The sequence below is a fragment of the Hermetia illucens genome, chromosome 6, assembly GCF_905115235.1.
Source record: "Hermetia illucens chromosome 6, iHerIll2.2.curated.20191125, whole genome shotgun sequence".
Lineage (NCBI taxonomy): Eukaryota > Metazoa > Arthropoda > Insecta > Diptera > Stratiomyidae > Hermetia > Hermetia illucens.
The window spans coordinates 3,443,237-3,456,269 of NC_051854.1; the positions used below are offsets into that span (position 1 = coordinate 3,443,237).

The 13,033-nt window shown below is 42.0% G+C and overlaps 1 protein-coding gene across 5 annotated transcripts in view; it reads right to left on the minus strand.

Moving 5' to 3' along the window:
• The window catches only part of LOC119659681 (sodium channel protein 60E), a 96,957-nt gene that overhangs the window by 70,339 nt on the left and 13,585 nt on the right, over window positions 1-13,033 (minus strand). For all 5 annotated transcript variants that reach the window (XM_038067909.1, XM_038067908.1, XM_038067906.1 and 2 more), the window contains exon 2: window positions 3,261-4,052. In XM_038067909.1, the coding sequence (XP_037923837.1) occupies window positions 3,261-3,294 (34 nt within the window). In that variant the 5' untranslated portion in view covers window positions 3,295-4,052. The remainder of the gene's footprint in view (window positions 1-3,260; window positions 4,053-13,033) is intronic.

Below are 13,033 nucleotides of genomic sequence, written 5' to 3' on the forward strand. Positions count from 1 at the left end.
AAATTATGGTTCAATTAACGTGTTTTTAAAGTTTATTCAACTAATTTTACGATATTGCTGTCAAACTGGGTGTATTTAATCACGCGTATTAACCATTTAATTTCTATCTATCCGTTTTAAGAGAGATATCAATATGTAGAATTGATAAGAAATGGCGTCATGATAATGTGAGGAGATACTGATCGGCCTGCTTGATAGTTATTATAAGCGATGATAACCTCCTTCATTTGTTTTACCTGTGGGGGATGGGGAAGGGTAAATCAGTTGCGTCGCTTTTAACTGTAAATAGAATTGCGCAGATTGCTTATATAATTTTTTGACAATGAAAGGGAAACCCCTATAAAGAGAATGAGTGGGGTTGCCTGATGGAAAGTTATAAAATTTAAATTTGTTTCAGGAGAAAAGTACGACTAGGTTAGAAAAAACCTTTTTCAATTTGCTGTTCCAAACATTGGTCAAGCGTTTTTTAAATATGCACAAATGACCTTGTAGCAAGGTTTCGACTGGTATCAATTTGCGTTGCGGAGTGTGAACGACTTGGCGGAGACTCGCCCGAGCCCCGCAGCTCACCACGACTGAGCAACTCGAAACACACCCCTGAGTAACTCAACTTGTCAGAATTAGGGTCACGAGGCCGGTTAGAAAGTAGTTTATGCTTTTTCAATTTTTGACATTTATCTTGAAACGGATTTGACGTCGACTTTCGATGAGTTTTGATGCTTAGAACCGATTAGAAGTACATAGTTGCGCGGGAAGGGAAATCGGAACCGCAGATCCGAGAAATTGTTCTTTTCCGAAGGAGCTCTAGAAGCAATCCTTCGTTGACACCACCCATCCACAGCAGTAGCAGGATGAGTTCCGTTTTGGGGGGTTTCGGTGAGTTCCGCTTCGGTCATAATGCTGTTGGATTTTCCGCTCGTTGTTGGGCTCAGAGAATTCTTCGCTGGGCTCCTCGTGAATCCAGCTTAACCTCACAATGTCATATGACAACAACGCTGCAGGGGCCTTTGGTACCCTCCCCGTTGTCGCAGTGGCGGCCCAGGTTCCACAGTTTTGGCGACGAGGCCCGGTGGCCTGGTGCCGCCAATTGGAGGCGCTCGCGGATACCACTACTGACGCCATGTGATTTAATCACGCGCTCGTCGGCCTGGACGAGGGGTAGATTGAGCTACTTCCCGACGTACTCGAAGAGTGCTGTTATTTAAAGTTAACAGACACCCTCATCAAGCGACTGTTGGTAAATGAGTTAGCATGCTGAATTACTTACCACGGGCCAAATTATCGGGCTTCCTGGAGGTAGGCCCCGAACTTGTTCGCGATCCGCCGGGGACCTTAATGAGCGGTAGTTTGTTGGCACCACCGCATTTTTGACGGCAAGACAAAGAAGTGTACTAGCCCGTCCACTTTCAGAGCATCAAAAAGCTAAACTCGTTGGGAGCTCCGGCGGCGGCTACCCAGAACGCAGCTCCACGCCGCCTAACCATCTATGATCCTTTGAGCAAGTGTCATTACCTAATCAGACGTGTCAGTCCTGACGGTATCGTGGAATCACAAGTTGATCCCGTAACAACTCAAACTAGCGGCGGCAAACTCTTCAACACTTATACACTTATGGCTACAAACAAGGGGACGTAAGTGTGGAACTTCGACGGTGTTTTATAATAGCGGACATCAGCAGCCCCATATTAGACGCAGCAGGTCTCTTATAGACTCCACAATCTCGCAGGTGCATCCATTACCAACCCAGGAGCTCGTTGTTGCTAAGAAAGGGTTTGATATACTTTTAAAGCAGGGTATTTGCAGACCATCAAATACCAGATAGTCTTCTCCACTACACATGGTCCCAAAGTTCAACGACTTGTGGCGATTGCAAGCGTCTGAATGCCGCTACCCCTATTCATCGATGACTTTACGCACAAGCTCGCTAACTGCCGTGTTTTCACAATCTTGAAATTAGCCAAGGCGTATCATCAAATCCTTGTAGCTCAGACATTCCGAAAACGGCAATATGAACAGACCAGTGTTGTACTAAACGTTGAAAAAGCCAAGCTCCTTCAACAGCAGATGAGGTTTTTAGGCCATACGAGTTCCCCTGAAGGAATCCAGGTATTTGAGCCAAGTAAACGATAGCTGGGGGACGCAACACTCCAGGCATTGCCTCGACTAGATGCATCCTTAGCCGTATTCGTCGATGTCTCAAATATTGCAGCAGATGCTGGCCTTCATCAAAAGGTGAACCAAATCTAGCAGCCGATGAACTTCTTTCCCAAGCAATTGACAACAGTTCAACGCAACTACATGACCTACGATCGGGAGCTACTAGCCGTACATGGCAATCAAATACTTCCGATATCCTCTAGAAGGTAGGTCGTTCACAGTGTAAGTAAGTAGAAGCCCGACGAAACGTCCCCTCGCCAATTTCGGCACCTGGACTTCATAAGCTAATTTATTTTGGACATCCAGCACGTGGACGTCCCCGCCATATGAGCGCCCATATGAAAGGGTAACAAAGGGGAGCACTTCTTTAGGCTTGATATCGATGGCAAGCCCAAGAACGTCTCCGTGTCCAAAATAAAGCCTTTTGTCCCCGGGGCTGAGGTCTCTGGGAAGAAAGGTGCATGGCAAGTGAGATTTGATCTGCGTCGTTTGTGCTGGTGGGCCAGGAGTCAGGTTTTGTCGCTGAAGCCGAGTATCAGTTGACGGAGAGAGCGACTTGGCGGAGATTCTTTCCCTCCATGGTACCGCGAGCATCCTAATCGCAGTTAAATGGCAGGTAAATGACTCTCGTTCAACTTATACTATGGTATCTATAGAATATGACACGTCTGAACTATATAAAGCCGACCCTGACTGCCTTTTTTCTTCTCAGTCTTTGTTCCGTTCGATAGCTGGGGTCTGCTCGTCTAGGGGGGAATCTTTACTTCTTTTGGTTGTAAACTTGGTAAGGGCGGATTCGAAAGGTTTCCATTGAATTGTCTAGTTTGTCAGGTCATCGTTGTTTTTTTTTTTACCATTGTCTTGGAAGTTCAGAGGAACGACCCCACTTTTACAAAGCGGTAGCACCTGATGAGTGGTTTCTTTCAAGTGGTCTTTTTCATTTTTCATTTTTTAACGGAATATACGCATCAGAAAATTTAGAAAATCTGGCCTTTTATTCTATATATTTTGGATAAATCTCTAGAAATCAATCATTAAATGATGTGAATATCTATTTATTTCTATAAAAAATATGTGTTTACTTTTATAAAACAATCTCTTACCTTTATCTTCGTTTGGTGATGCGCTATCGGTCATTTTGGCAAAAAATATAATCCCTATATGCTGATTAACAACAAATTCATATGTAGTAATCCGTTACTATTCCGGCCCTATATTACCTTCATGATTATCATGACTAATAGTTATTCTCATTTGATTAAAATGCACAAACTTGAACGCTATCATTATAACATACAGCATTTATAATACATTCTATATCATCAACGATTATATAAATCACAAAATTTCATTCACTATTAATAACTCTTTAATTTCTTTTATTAATTTTTTTTTGAATTTTTAAATTTTTCCTTTAATTTTTCCTTGATTTTGATTGAATCGAATCGATTAGATCGAATAAATGAATAATTTGATTGCAATAATAATAGTAAAAGGTTTCTAGGGTGAATTAAATATTTACACAAATTTATACACAATTTATTGATTGAACTAGATAATTTCATAAACGCGTTCTATTATGTTATCCTAATTGCACTAATTAATTTATTCGCGAAATATTTGATTTATTCAAGTGACTAGAGAGATTTTTTTCGAGTAATTTTCTCTTTTTTTTTGAATAATAAACTAAACTAATTTGATTAAGTAGAATTCGTTTTTCCTATTATTTGCGTTTTGTTTGCTTTAATTTCACACCCTTTATTTTGATTTCGAAACGATGGCCATTGATGATGATAATTTAATATCATGAAATTAACACACTAAGCTAATTACAGCGCAAATAGACTTGGATTTCATTGCTCCGAAAAGGGTTGTTGCGATTCGGTTCAGTGATGCTGTAATGAGAAAAAAAGATCAAAGGACACGGTTAATTCAATGTAGATTTAGTTAAAGGGTGTAGTTGATGGATTAGGGAAGGTTTTCGGAAAGTGAAAGCTAATTAATTTATATTAGCGGAGATTGTTGTTATCTTATTGGAATACATTTGCAGATAATTCCTGCCTTCATATAGTAAGGGTACAATAGATTAGAAAATTTTGGGGATGGAAACATTTTAATTATGATACGATTTTTTACTTCCATAGAGGACATACAAGTCTTTCATTTTTAAGGTTTTGTTTATTTCCTTCCCAGCATCTCCAAAAGGGATTTCAACGCGGCTGTTGGGAGACTCCTCACTATATAACCACGTTCTCATCGCAGGGAATCTGAATGCCAGATCCATCAATCTGGGTGATTACCTCAGCAATGGCAATGGTCTAGAGGCTGCGGTCTTCAATTCTTCATTTATCTTCCTTAACAATGATATGCCCACTTTTTACAACCCATCGTTAAGGGCTCGGTTCTTGACATTGCTCTTGCTAATTCTACTAGTCAATTTTGCCAATGGAATCCCATTACGGACAAAAAATATCTAATAGTCACCACGTGTCTCCTAGATTCAAAATTAATTCAATTAGGTTAAGGGCACAGGTCAGCAACTTAGCGCCACAAAAGGATATTCCTGCTCTAACGAACCTTTTAAAAAGGGAAATTACCGACGCAACCAGACTTTGCACTAATCACACTGACCAGCCAAAGATGTGGTGGGTCCCAGAGCTTAAGTTTTACTTTAAAAGGAAACAAATCGCGTGTAGGCGTTTTAGGACAATATCCAAAACTACAAATTTTCTTCTTTTTGAGGAGGTGAAATGACTGTGGGGAACGGTGGTTGCGAATGCTAAGTGAAAAGTTGGCGTTTCTGATTTATCTGAGACAAAAGATGTTACCTATATCCTTCTGAAAATCCATGAGGGGATTTTATGGTTATCTTAGTAACTTGGTATCCTGGGAAGAATGTTGAATATCTCGACTATCTAGCTGGGCAGTACCCCCCCCCCCCCCTTCCTCTTCTTCTCTTCCTGATGTCCTTAGATATCGCATAGTATTTTTACCCTTCTTTTCAGAAGAGCTTACTGCCGCTTTGCTCAAGCAGAAGCGTGTCTCTGTTCGTGGTGCTGACTGGTCATCACTTATCAATATCTACGCTGGATGGCGCCTGAAATCCTTTGTTACAAGTGCTTAACCTCATCTGGTGTAATTTGATTCTACCGGAATTTTCGGGTAATACCTATGCCTAAAGATCTTAAGGACCCTGAACTTTTGACGAGTTACCGCCCTATCGCCTTCATTAATGTATTTGCCAAGCTATTAAATTCGATGATCACGGTTCGTATCAATAATTTCATTGATGAATACAAAGTCCTGCCGGCCAACTGTTACGCTTACTCTTCAGACAAATCTACATCTGCTTGCTTTAATGACGTTCTGTTCCACATTTCGACAGCTAAAGGGAGGGGTCAGCATGTTCTGGCTGTGGTGCTGGATGTGAAGAATGCCTATAAGAAGGTGGATCTTGCGACTCTGTGTAACACAATGCCATGTTTTCGTTTTCCTCCGAAAATTGTTTTATGGGTGTTAAGGATAATGTCCAATTGACGCCTTCAACTGGGAGGGCTGGATAGCATTAGCAACGGCATCCCCCAAGGATGCGTTTTAAGTCCAATGTTGTTCAATCTCTATACATCATCCCTGCTTAATAAATGTTCTGATAGTATTGAAATTTTTCAATATGCGGACGATTGCCTTGTTTGACAACCGGTGACAATTTCAACTCGACCTCCAAATGTCTGCACAGACAGGTGAATCTCTTTGTTGATGAATCCCGCTGATTGAGCTTACCAATCAACCAACAAATCCCAATTTATAACCTTTAAGCGAAGCAGAATCACACCCCTGCTCATTAAAGTTAATAATCACACACTTGCTCATGTCAAGTCTATCACCTTCTTAGGCAGGGAGATAACAAGGACTTGTTCGCTTAGAGATCATTTGAATTTATCCCGAAAACTTTAAAGGCCGGCAGGCTGATTAATTTTGCAATTGGTTTCGGGTATGCAGCTACATTCACTATGATTCCGCCTTGATACTTTGAAAATAAACTTAACTCTATATCTACTTGTATTCTGAGAAGATGCTTGAGGCTGATCAGAACCACCCCCTTGCAACAGATTTTTGTTTTGGCTAAGGAGCCGCCGCTCCGTTTCAGAAGACCCCTCTTGGCAGCTAAAGAACATCTCAAGTTAAAGGAAACGAATTCTGAAACCTATGATTTGGTGGTACAAAACTCGGATACTAAAAAGGGTTTGTCCTCAGTCTATAGGTCTTTCTGGAGCCTGTTTGACACTGCAGTTCAAATAAGGCTCAGATCATCTTGCCTTATAATTTGGGAGGGGCCCTCGAGGTGGCTGCTTGTGGTAGATTGGCCGGTGACTTTCAATTTAGAGGTTTTTTTTTGGTCCTGTCATCGGATGCTGCCTTAAGGCACGATGGTTCGGCCTGTGTCTCTCTCGCAGTTGATGAAATTAACTGAGGAGTTGAACTTCTTCATCATTCGCTCCTACTAAGAAATAAGAACGGGGTGTTAGCAGGTACAACATCTTACGGCCCCTTTTTGCACCCACCCGCTCACAGATTCCATAATACGCGGACTGTGCAGCATGTTGGAGACTAATAACTGCTTGTTGAAGCAGTTTTATTTGCATTGTAAATCTTAAATTCCGATGTACCTTATCCAGAACCTTCAACATCTTCTCTACTTTATCTTTTCGAAATACATACCTTGTCTAGATCTTTGGAATACAGGCCTGTGGAATGTAGATCATTTTCAATCCTTTTCATGAAAGGAGCAAGGGAGGTGCACTTTGGGCTACTCGCCCATCATGCTCAGGTGATTAACGCCGAAGCTACTCGCCATGAACTATCCCCCCGAAAAGGAGGTTGAACAAAGTATTTTCGTCTTCTTTTTTCTTGATATACCTCTTGCAAAACTTTGGCATCAAATTGGCCGAAGCTAACTTGATTTCCAGGTTGGCCATGAACATTAAGCTGAGCAGTGTATTCAATGCACAAAGCGCAAATGTTGTTCCTTGGACGATTTGCTTCTTCTATTGAACGTAAATGGTGGGTTTTTGACAAGTCTTGGATATTGCAAATGTGTAATCATCAACACATGCCTGAATCCAAACATGCCACAACGACTCCCAGTCTTTTAATTGGAGGACGATTCATCGGTTTACCGTTGGACGGCATAAGCTGTTGCTTCTTGGAGTGGCCTTCGAATTCAACAATATCCCTAGATGAATTGAACGGACGATTGCACCGGCTACCTATCTTTGGGTTGAACTGTTTCAGGCATGCTTCGGTATGTACTCAACTGTGGCGTAGAACTCGGGGTGGATGTGGTGCTAAATAAGTCAATCTGTTAGAGTTGTATCGATGGTGAGGGGTTTCGTAAGGACGCACTATCCTAGAAATCTTTCATCTAATTCGCCAAAAGAACGCCGTCCCTTCAGAGGGAAAGTTTGGCCAAAAGGGTTAGGTATTCTTAAGGTACGTATCCCATTTATTATATCCACCTTTTAGGAAGTACCGTCCCTACGTACTCGATGAGAGCGATCAGACCGGAGTCTCTAGGGATTCATCGGAAGTGGGAATGGGGATGGTCCTCTAAGCGCATATGTTCCAATAGAATTCCTGGAGGATATGCTCTCGTTTATTTGCGAGTGGTGCCCTTGTGAGTATTGCATGGTGCTCCCTTTGATATATGATATGGCTTTGAACTCTCCTTTATAGCTACTGAATGATACTAGAGGGCATCATTTTGCAATCAAATATGACTACGGCGTTTACTGTACTGCGTTGTTAACATCGCCCTTTAACGTCCAGTAACAAGCAGGACGCTGAAACTGCTAGTGAGGTTACTGATCTCATCGAAGCGGTCGTCAGAAACTACGCTTTCTTCATAGAGGTTGAGGGGATCATTCCAAATTTTGACTAGTTACTTACATCCATTACACTGTTTCAGTGCTGGCCCTAACCTATGGTCAGAACGTTACCCGCTTTTTATCTTCCGGGCTGGGAATCGCATGGGTGCGCGACGCTTGCGACTTTGAAGTTTCGGATTGTGTCAACGATTTTTGAATACATGAGAGAGTAGGTCTTTGAAAATTAATGATTTCCTCCTTGCAACATGTTTCGAACCTGGAGCTGGATTGATAGTCTGAGTAAGGCCAACTGAAAAAAGCTGATTCATTGGGAATAGAGGGCACAGGGCAAGAACGGTCAGAAAATCTGTCAGTGGTTGCGAAACGGTATTGCAACTCCAGGACCTGTGGTAGTTTTATCAGATCGATGTGTAGATGGTCCAAACGAGCATCTGGGACCACCTTGTAGCGTTGGTATTGGTGACATTACTCTACCGACTGCGCAAAGTCTTTCTTCATACTTAGCTAGATGTCTTTCTACGTTGGAAAACTCATCCAGACTTTCACATTTGGGATGAGCCAGGTTTTGGGGTGTGTCAGAAATCTTGCGTAATGTTGCTGGCATGTAAGGTCTGGGGTTTATTATCAAGACGTTTCACAGAAAAGAGTGGCTGATTGGAATTTTGGTACCTTCTGCGTAGATGATGTTTTCAAGGAGTTCTATCCCACTCCTGCTGAAGGCGCGTTTTGCGTTACCTTTGCATCGAATCGTACATATTGACGGAACTGCTTGAAGGTGTCTGAAACTACAGAAGTGTCATCTATCTAAGTAACATCTGGCGAATGAACAATCACGCAGAATATGGTCCATAGAGCATTGGATCTACTGGATAGGGTTGTGTAGACATGTTGATGAGCAAGTGAACTTAATGGTGGGTAGTAGGTAATAATCCGATTGAAGTCATCGGTGATTCGTCAAGGGTTCTCTGCCTTCGAGAAGGATTAGACCGGTGTGTTCTAGTGATTGGACGTTGAGCGAATAGTGCCTTACTGTTGTAGGTCTTTGTCGTCGTCAAGGTGGGAACCGATGAGCCTGCGTAGTTGCTTCAGGACAGGAAAGCCTGGTGTATGAATTTGGTGCTGCTCTGGCGAGTCCGGTAGCGAGACGGCTGCGCTATGTAGGGAGCACGTGTCTTTGAATTCTTGAAGCTTGAAGTTTACCTGAAGGTTTGACGATTGGGAAATGGTTGTAGTTTATCGAACGGCGTCAGATGAGTTAGTTACCTTTTTACCTCGGGGAGTTGCCATCGATGGATTGATAAAAATGGTAGTCCTAAGTTGACACTATGGCTTGGGTGTGCCAGCCGTAGCGATTGACAAGGGGTAGTGAGAGGCTGGCGTGTGGAGTTGCTTCTTCTTGAGCAAGATGATGAAGTTAAGTCGACCAGGAACCTGACACGGGTGTTGCAGTCCTCTCCGGCAATGGTACAACAGACCTTTGCCGCCGGTATCAGAGACACGTTTATTGGTTTCTCTGATCTTTGTTGAAGGAGCATGGCGTTCTGTATGTCTTTGCTTGCGATGCTGTCTAGGGATGCTAGCATCCGTTTGGATTGACCATCGGATCATCATTGCGACTACCTCGCAATGATCACTGAGCTATACTGAGTCGCACCGTTGTTAACTCCTTAGCTACAGGGTTGAAAAGAAATTTCCATGAACGTCCTTTATGTTTGCTTCATTCCAGCTTCGCGCTATAATTTGTGTATTTTTCCAGGACTTTCTCCCTGTCTTATTTCCTAGGTGACATGTCTAAAGTATCCTTGGAATATTTACGCTGATATTAGCAGCGAAGGAAAACATTTCATTTATCATCTCCAGAAACGAATCATTCGATTTTCGCTTGAATAATCAAAATTCTGCTGTCGTAGCTCATACATTTCCGTGAGATAACAACAAGATAGCGATTCCATTTCCAATTTCATCCAATTATCCAGCTCCTTGGTAATCACGATAATATCCCGGCTCATCTTGTTCTGTATTGAAAAGAGCTTTTCGCTTCATGAGTTCCCTTCTCCTGGCCGACACCCAATAATATATTCGAGGAATGTTAGGTAATGGTAATGGAAGAAAGCAAAAAAAAAACGAAGAGAAAAACGCGCTGTCGCCTTGAGGTGAAAGTATCATTTTAGTTCTTATCTAAAAAGTGTCATTTCTCGGTGAGCTTTATGTAAGAGGAAATTTGTGTTGTGTGTGTATTTGTTGGCTTGTTCACCCAGCTCAAATGCTGCTGACGATGGTGAATTCTTGCGGAAGAGAAAGTACCGGGCTTGGTTTTGTCGTTTCTTTTTGGAGTCTAAATGGAGGAAGATGTACGTTTGTAATAAGGTCAGATTCAGGATATCATGGAATTTCAAAAGATTTGCAAAAGAAATGCCTCGCATAATGGAAAGGATATTAGATTGTGGTCTACAGGAAATAGAGTTCTCGGTTGGTGGTGGGGAAAATTGCATCCGTGTATAATTTGAATGATTTTTGGTTGGGGTAGGAGCGAAGTTCTCAATGCATGTTCCATTGGGATCGATTTATTTCGGCTTGGAAAATAACGATGTACGCCAGGGGTTCTTCCAGAAACTCATTTTACTTTAATCAGGAATAAGTAATACATGAACCTGTCTAGGGAACGTCTATGGGGGAAATATGAATCATTGTTGAGAAATGAGCCTTAATATATTCCCGTCAGAAGCTGCAGTGCCAGACGAGTTGCTTCCTTAATGGATGTTGAAGAACACATCTCAAAGGCATCAGGAACGTCTCATACAAAGTTCCGTAGAGACTGGAAAGCATTCATCATTTCAATCTGCCATTATTACATGTCGACATTCAATTTCCTATCTCCCGAGCGCCCTTGCCACCCTCTCCGCTTTCCCGCCCTAAAAATAATCTAAGGGAATGTCCTGTACACATTTGAATTGCTCTGCATCACTATCGCTACCATCTTGCGCATAGAATAGCAAACACAATTGCTGCCCCAGAGCTAAGCACTAAGTACAATCCTGTATGCTCACATGTGTACATATGCAAGTTTGTAGGTATAGTATGTGTTTCGTATGTACATTTCAAACAACAATATTGTTGTCGTTTAAAAAGCCGCAAACACGTTAACTTGCAACTTCCCAGCAGCGCTCTTCAAGCAACGTTCAAGGAGCAAAACGGATAGCATGAGTGGGCCGGCGTGGGCGAGGTGGGCGGGCTCGGGGTGTCCTGCATTTGAGGAGTTCAAGAAATGAAAAAAAAGGAAACTTTTCTGTATAGAAAAAATCAACTTTCAGGTGTTTTGCTTTGATAGGAGCATAGAACGTCTGCAGACGAAAAAAATGAACCCATGGGAATTCTCCGTGTATGCATGTGCTCATAGTCCTGTACCTGAACTACTTTAAAAGTCTTCGCTGGCTTTTGTATGTTCACATGTATGGATCGTACCCTTCATTCAATTGTACCCATTCGAAGTCAAAAATGTGGAACGGTTAGAACGAGAAAAGGGTTTTCTTGGGAAGTTTCATTCAATTCCTTCCGTTGACGAAAAGAAAACATTATATAGATACATATTTTCTAGATAATAAGGCAAATAAGGATTTTTTGAATGGTATGATAATGTACGAAGACCTTCTTGGGGAGAGCGCATGTGTGAATATTCATATACGGGAGATTGGAGTTAATGTAAGAGGTGAAAGGCTCGATTTCAAATGTATTCACAATCCTTTTTTGCAGGAGCTATAGCCGGAAGGATGTTGGTGCAATATGTTGACTCCTTTTTAGAATTGCTTTTTTTCTAAAGGGTCGTTGAGCTATGAATGAAGAAGCTACGAGGTCTGTTTATGCCTCCTCAATTTCACTGCAGATCTTGGTTACATAAGAAATGATTAAGATGAATTTGTTTCAAGGGCCGAGTCCTATAAACTCTACTAGAACGTAGCAGTAAAGATCCTTTAGGGAGGCATTGTCAGTATTGATTGTTGAATCTTTGGGATTACGAGCTTTGATAGCTTGAAAGACAAATTAACAGCAGCTCAACTGCCCCTAGAAGGCATGGACCATTTGAAGTCATCGCATTTGCTCCTTTCTTTCAGGGGAGAAATCACTCTTCAGGTGCTACTTCAACTTTGCTCTGAGACTACTGTGACCGAAAATGGTTGGTAGGTGTTGTTCGCGTCCTTCACATAACCAACCTCTTTTGGTCATGTTGCTCCGAAGACAGTAGTGAGGCATCCTCGGTCCTTATTTTGAAAAAATTGGAGACATTGCGCAAAAAAAGAGGGGTCCGCGGAAGGATAATTTCTTGACAATAGGTCTTGTCTGCCATTATGTGGGTACCTAAAAAACTTGATTATCATCGTATTTATTAGCGAACAAATTACTTACATTATCTGTCCATAATCGACGAATATTCCATTAAGATTTTTTCGGCTGAAGCATGGGGAGCTTTACCGCAATCAACTTCAGCCCACTCAGGGGTCTGGGAACTGCAGTATCTCAGGGCAAACCCCATGGAACATTCAAAGCTAACACTTTCAAGCTATCATAGTGATATGATTTTCGAGTTAACTCTTCCCATCAAAAGGTGCTCTGTGCGATTGGGTTTGAGAATACACTCAAAGTAATCCCTGCTTTTCGTAAAAGGCTATTAAAGGGATGGAAATTTGTGGGTTAGAAACCTGCAAATTTCGAAATTTTACTGCTATCGGATCGTGAACAACGCTTCCGATAGGCGCTGACTTCTCGGCTACGACCTATGCCTATTGAATACCGCTAATAATTTCACCCGGCAACGGTATCGAGAATCTCCAAATCAAGCGAAAATTTCAGCAATATAAGTTGGACATTCTGTGGCCAAACGAAGTGAGATTTTGGGACTTTACAGAGCATTTCTCTCATTCTTCCGGCTTTGCGTTTTTGTATTCTAGAAAGTCAAGTGGTAGTAGATGCGAGTGCGGTTTCGGGCTGTTGCTGAC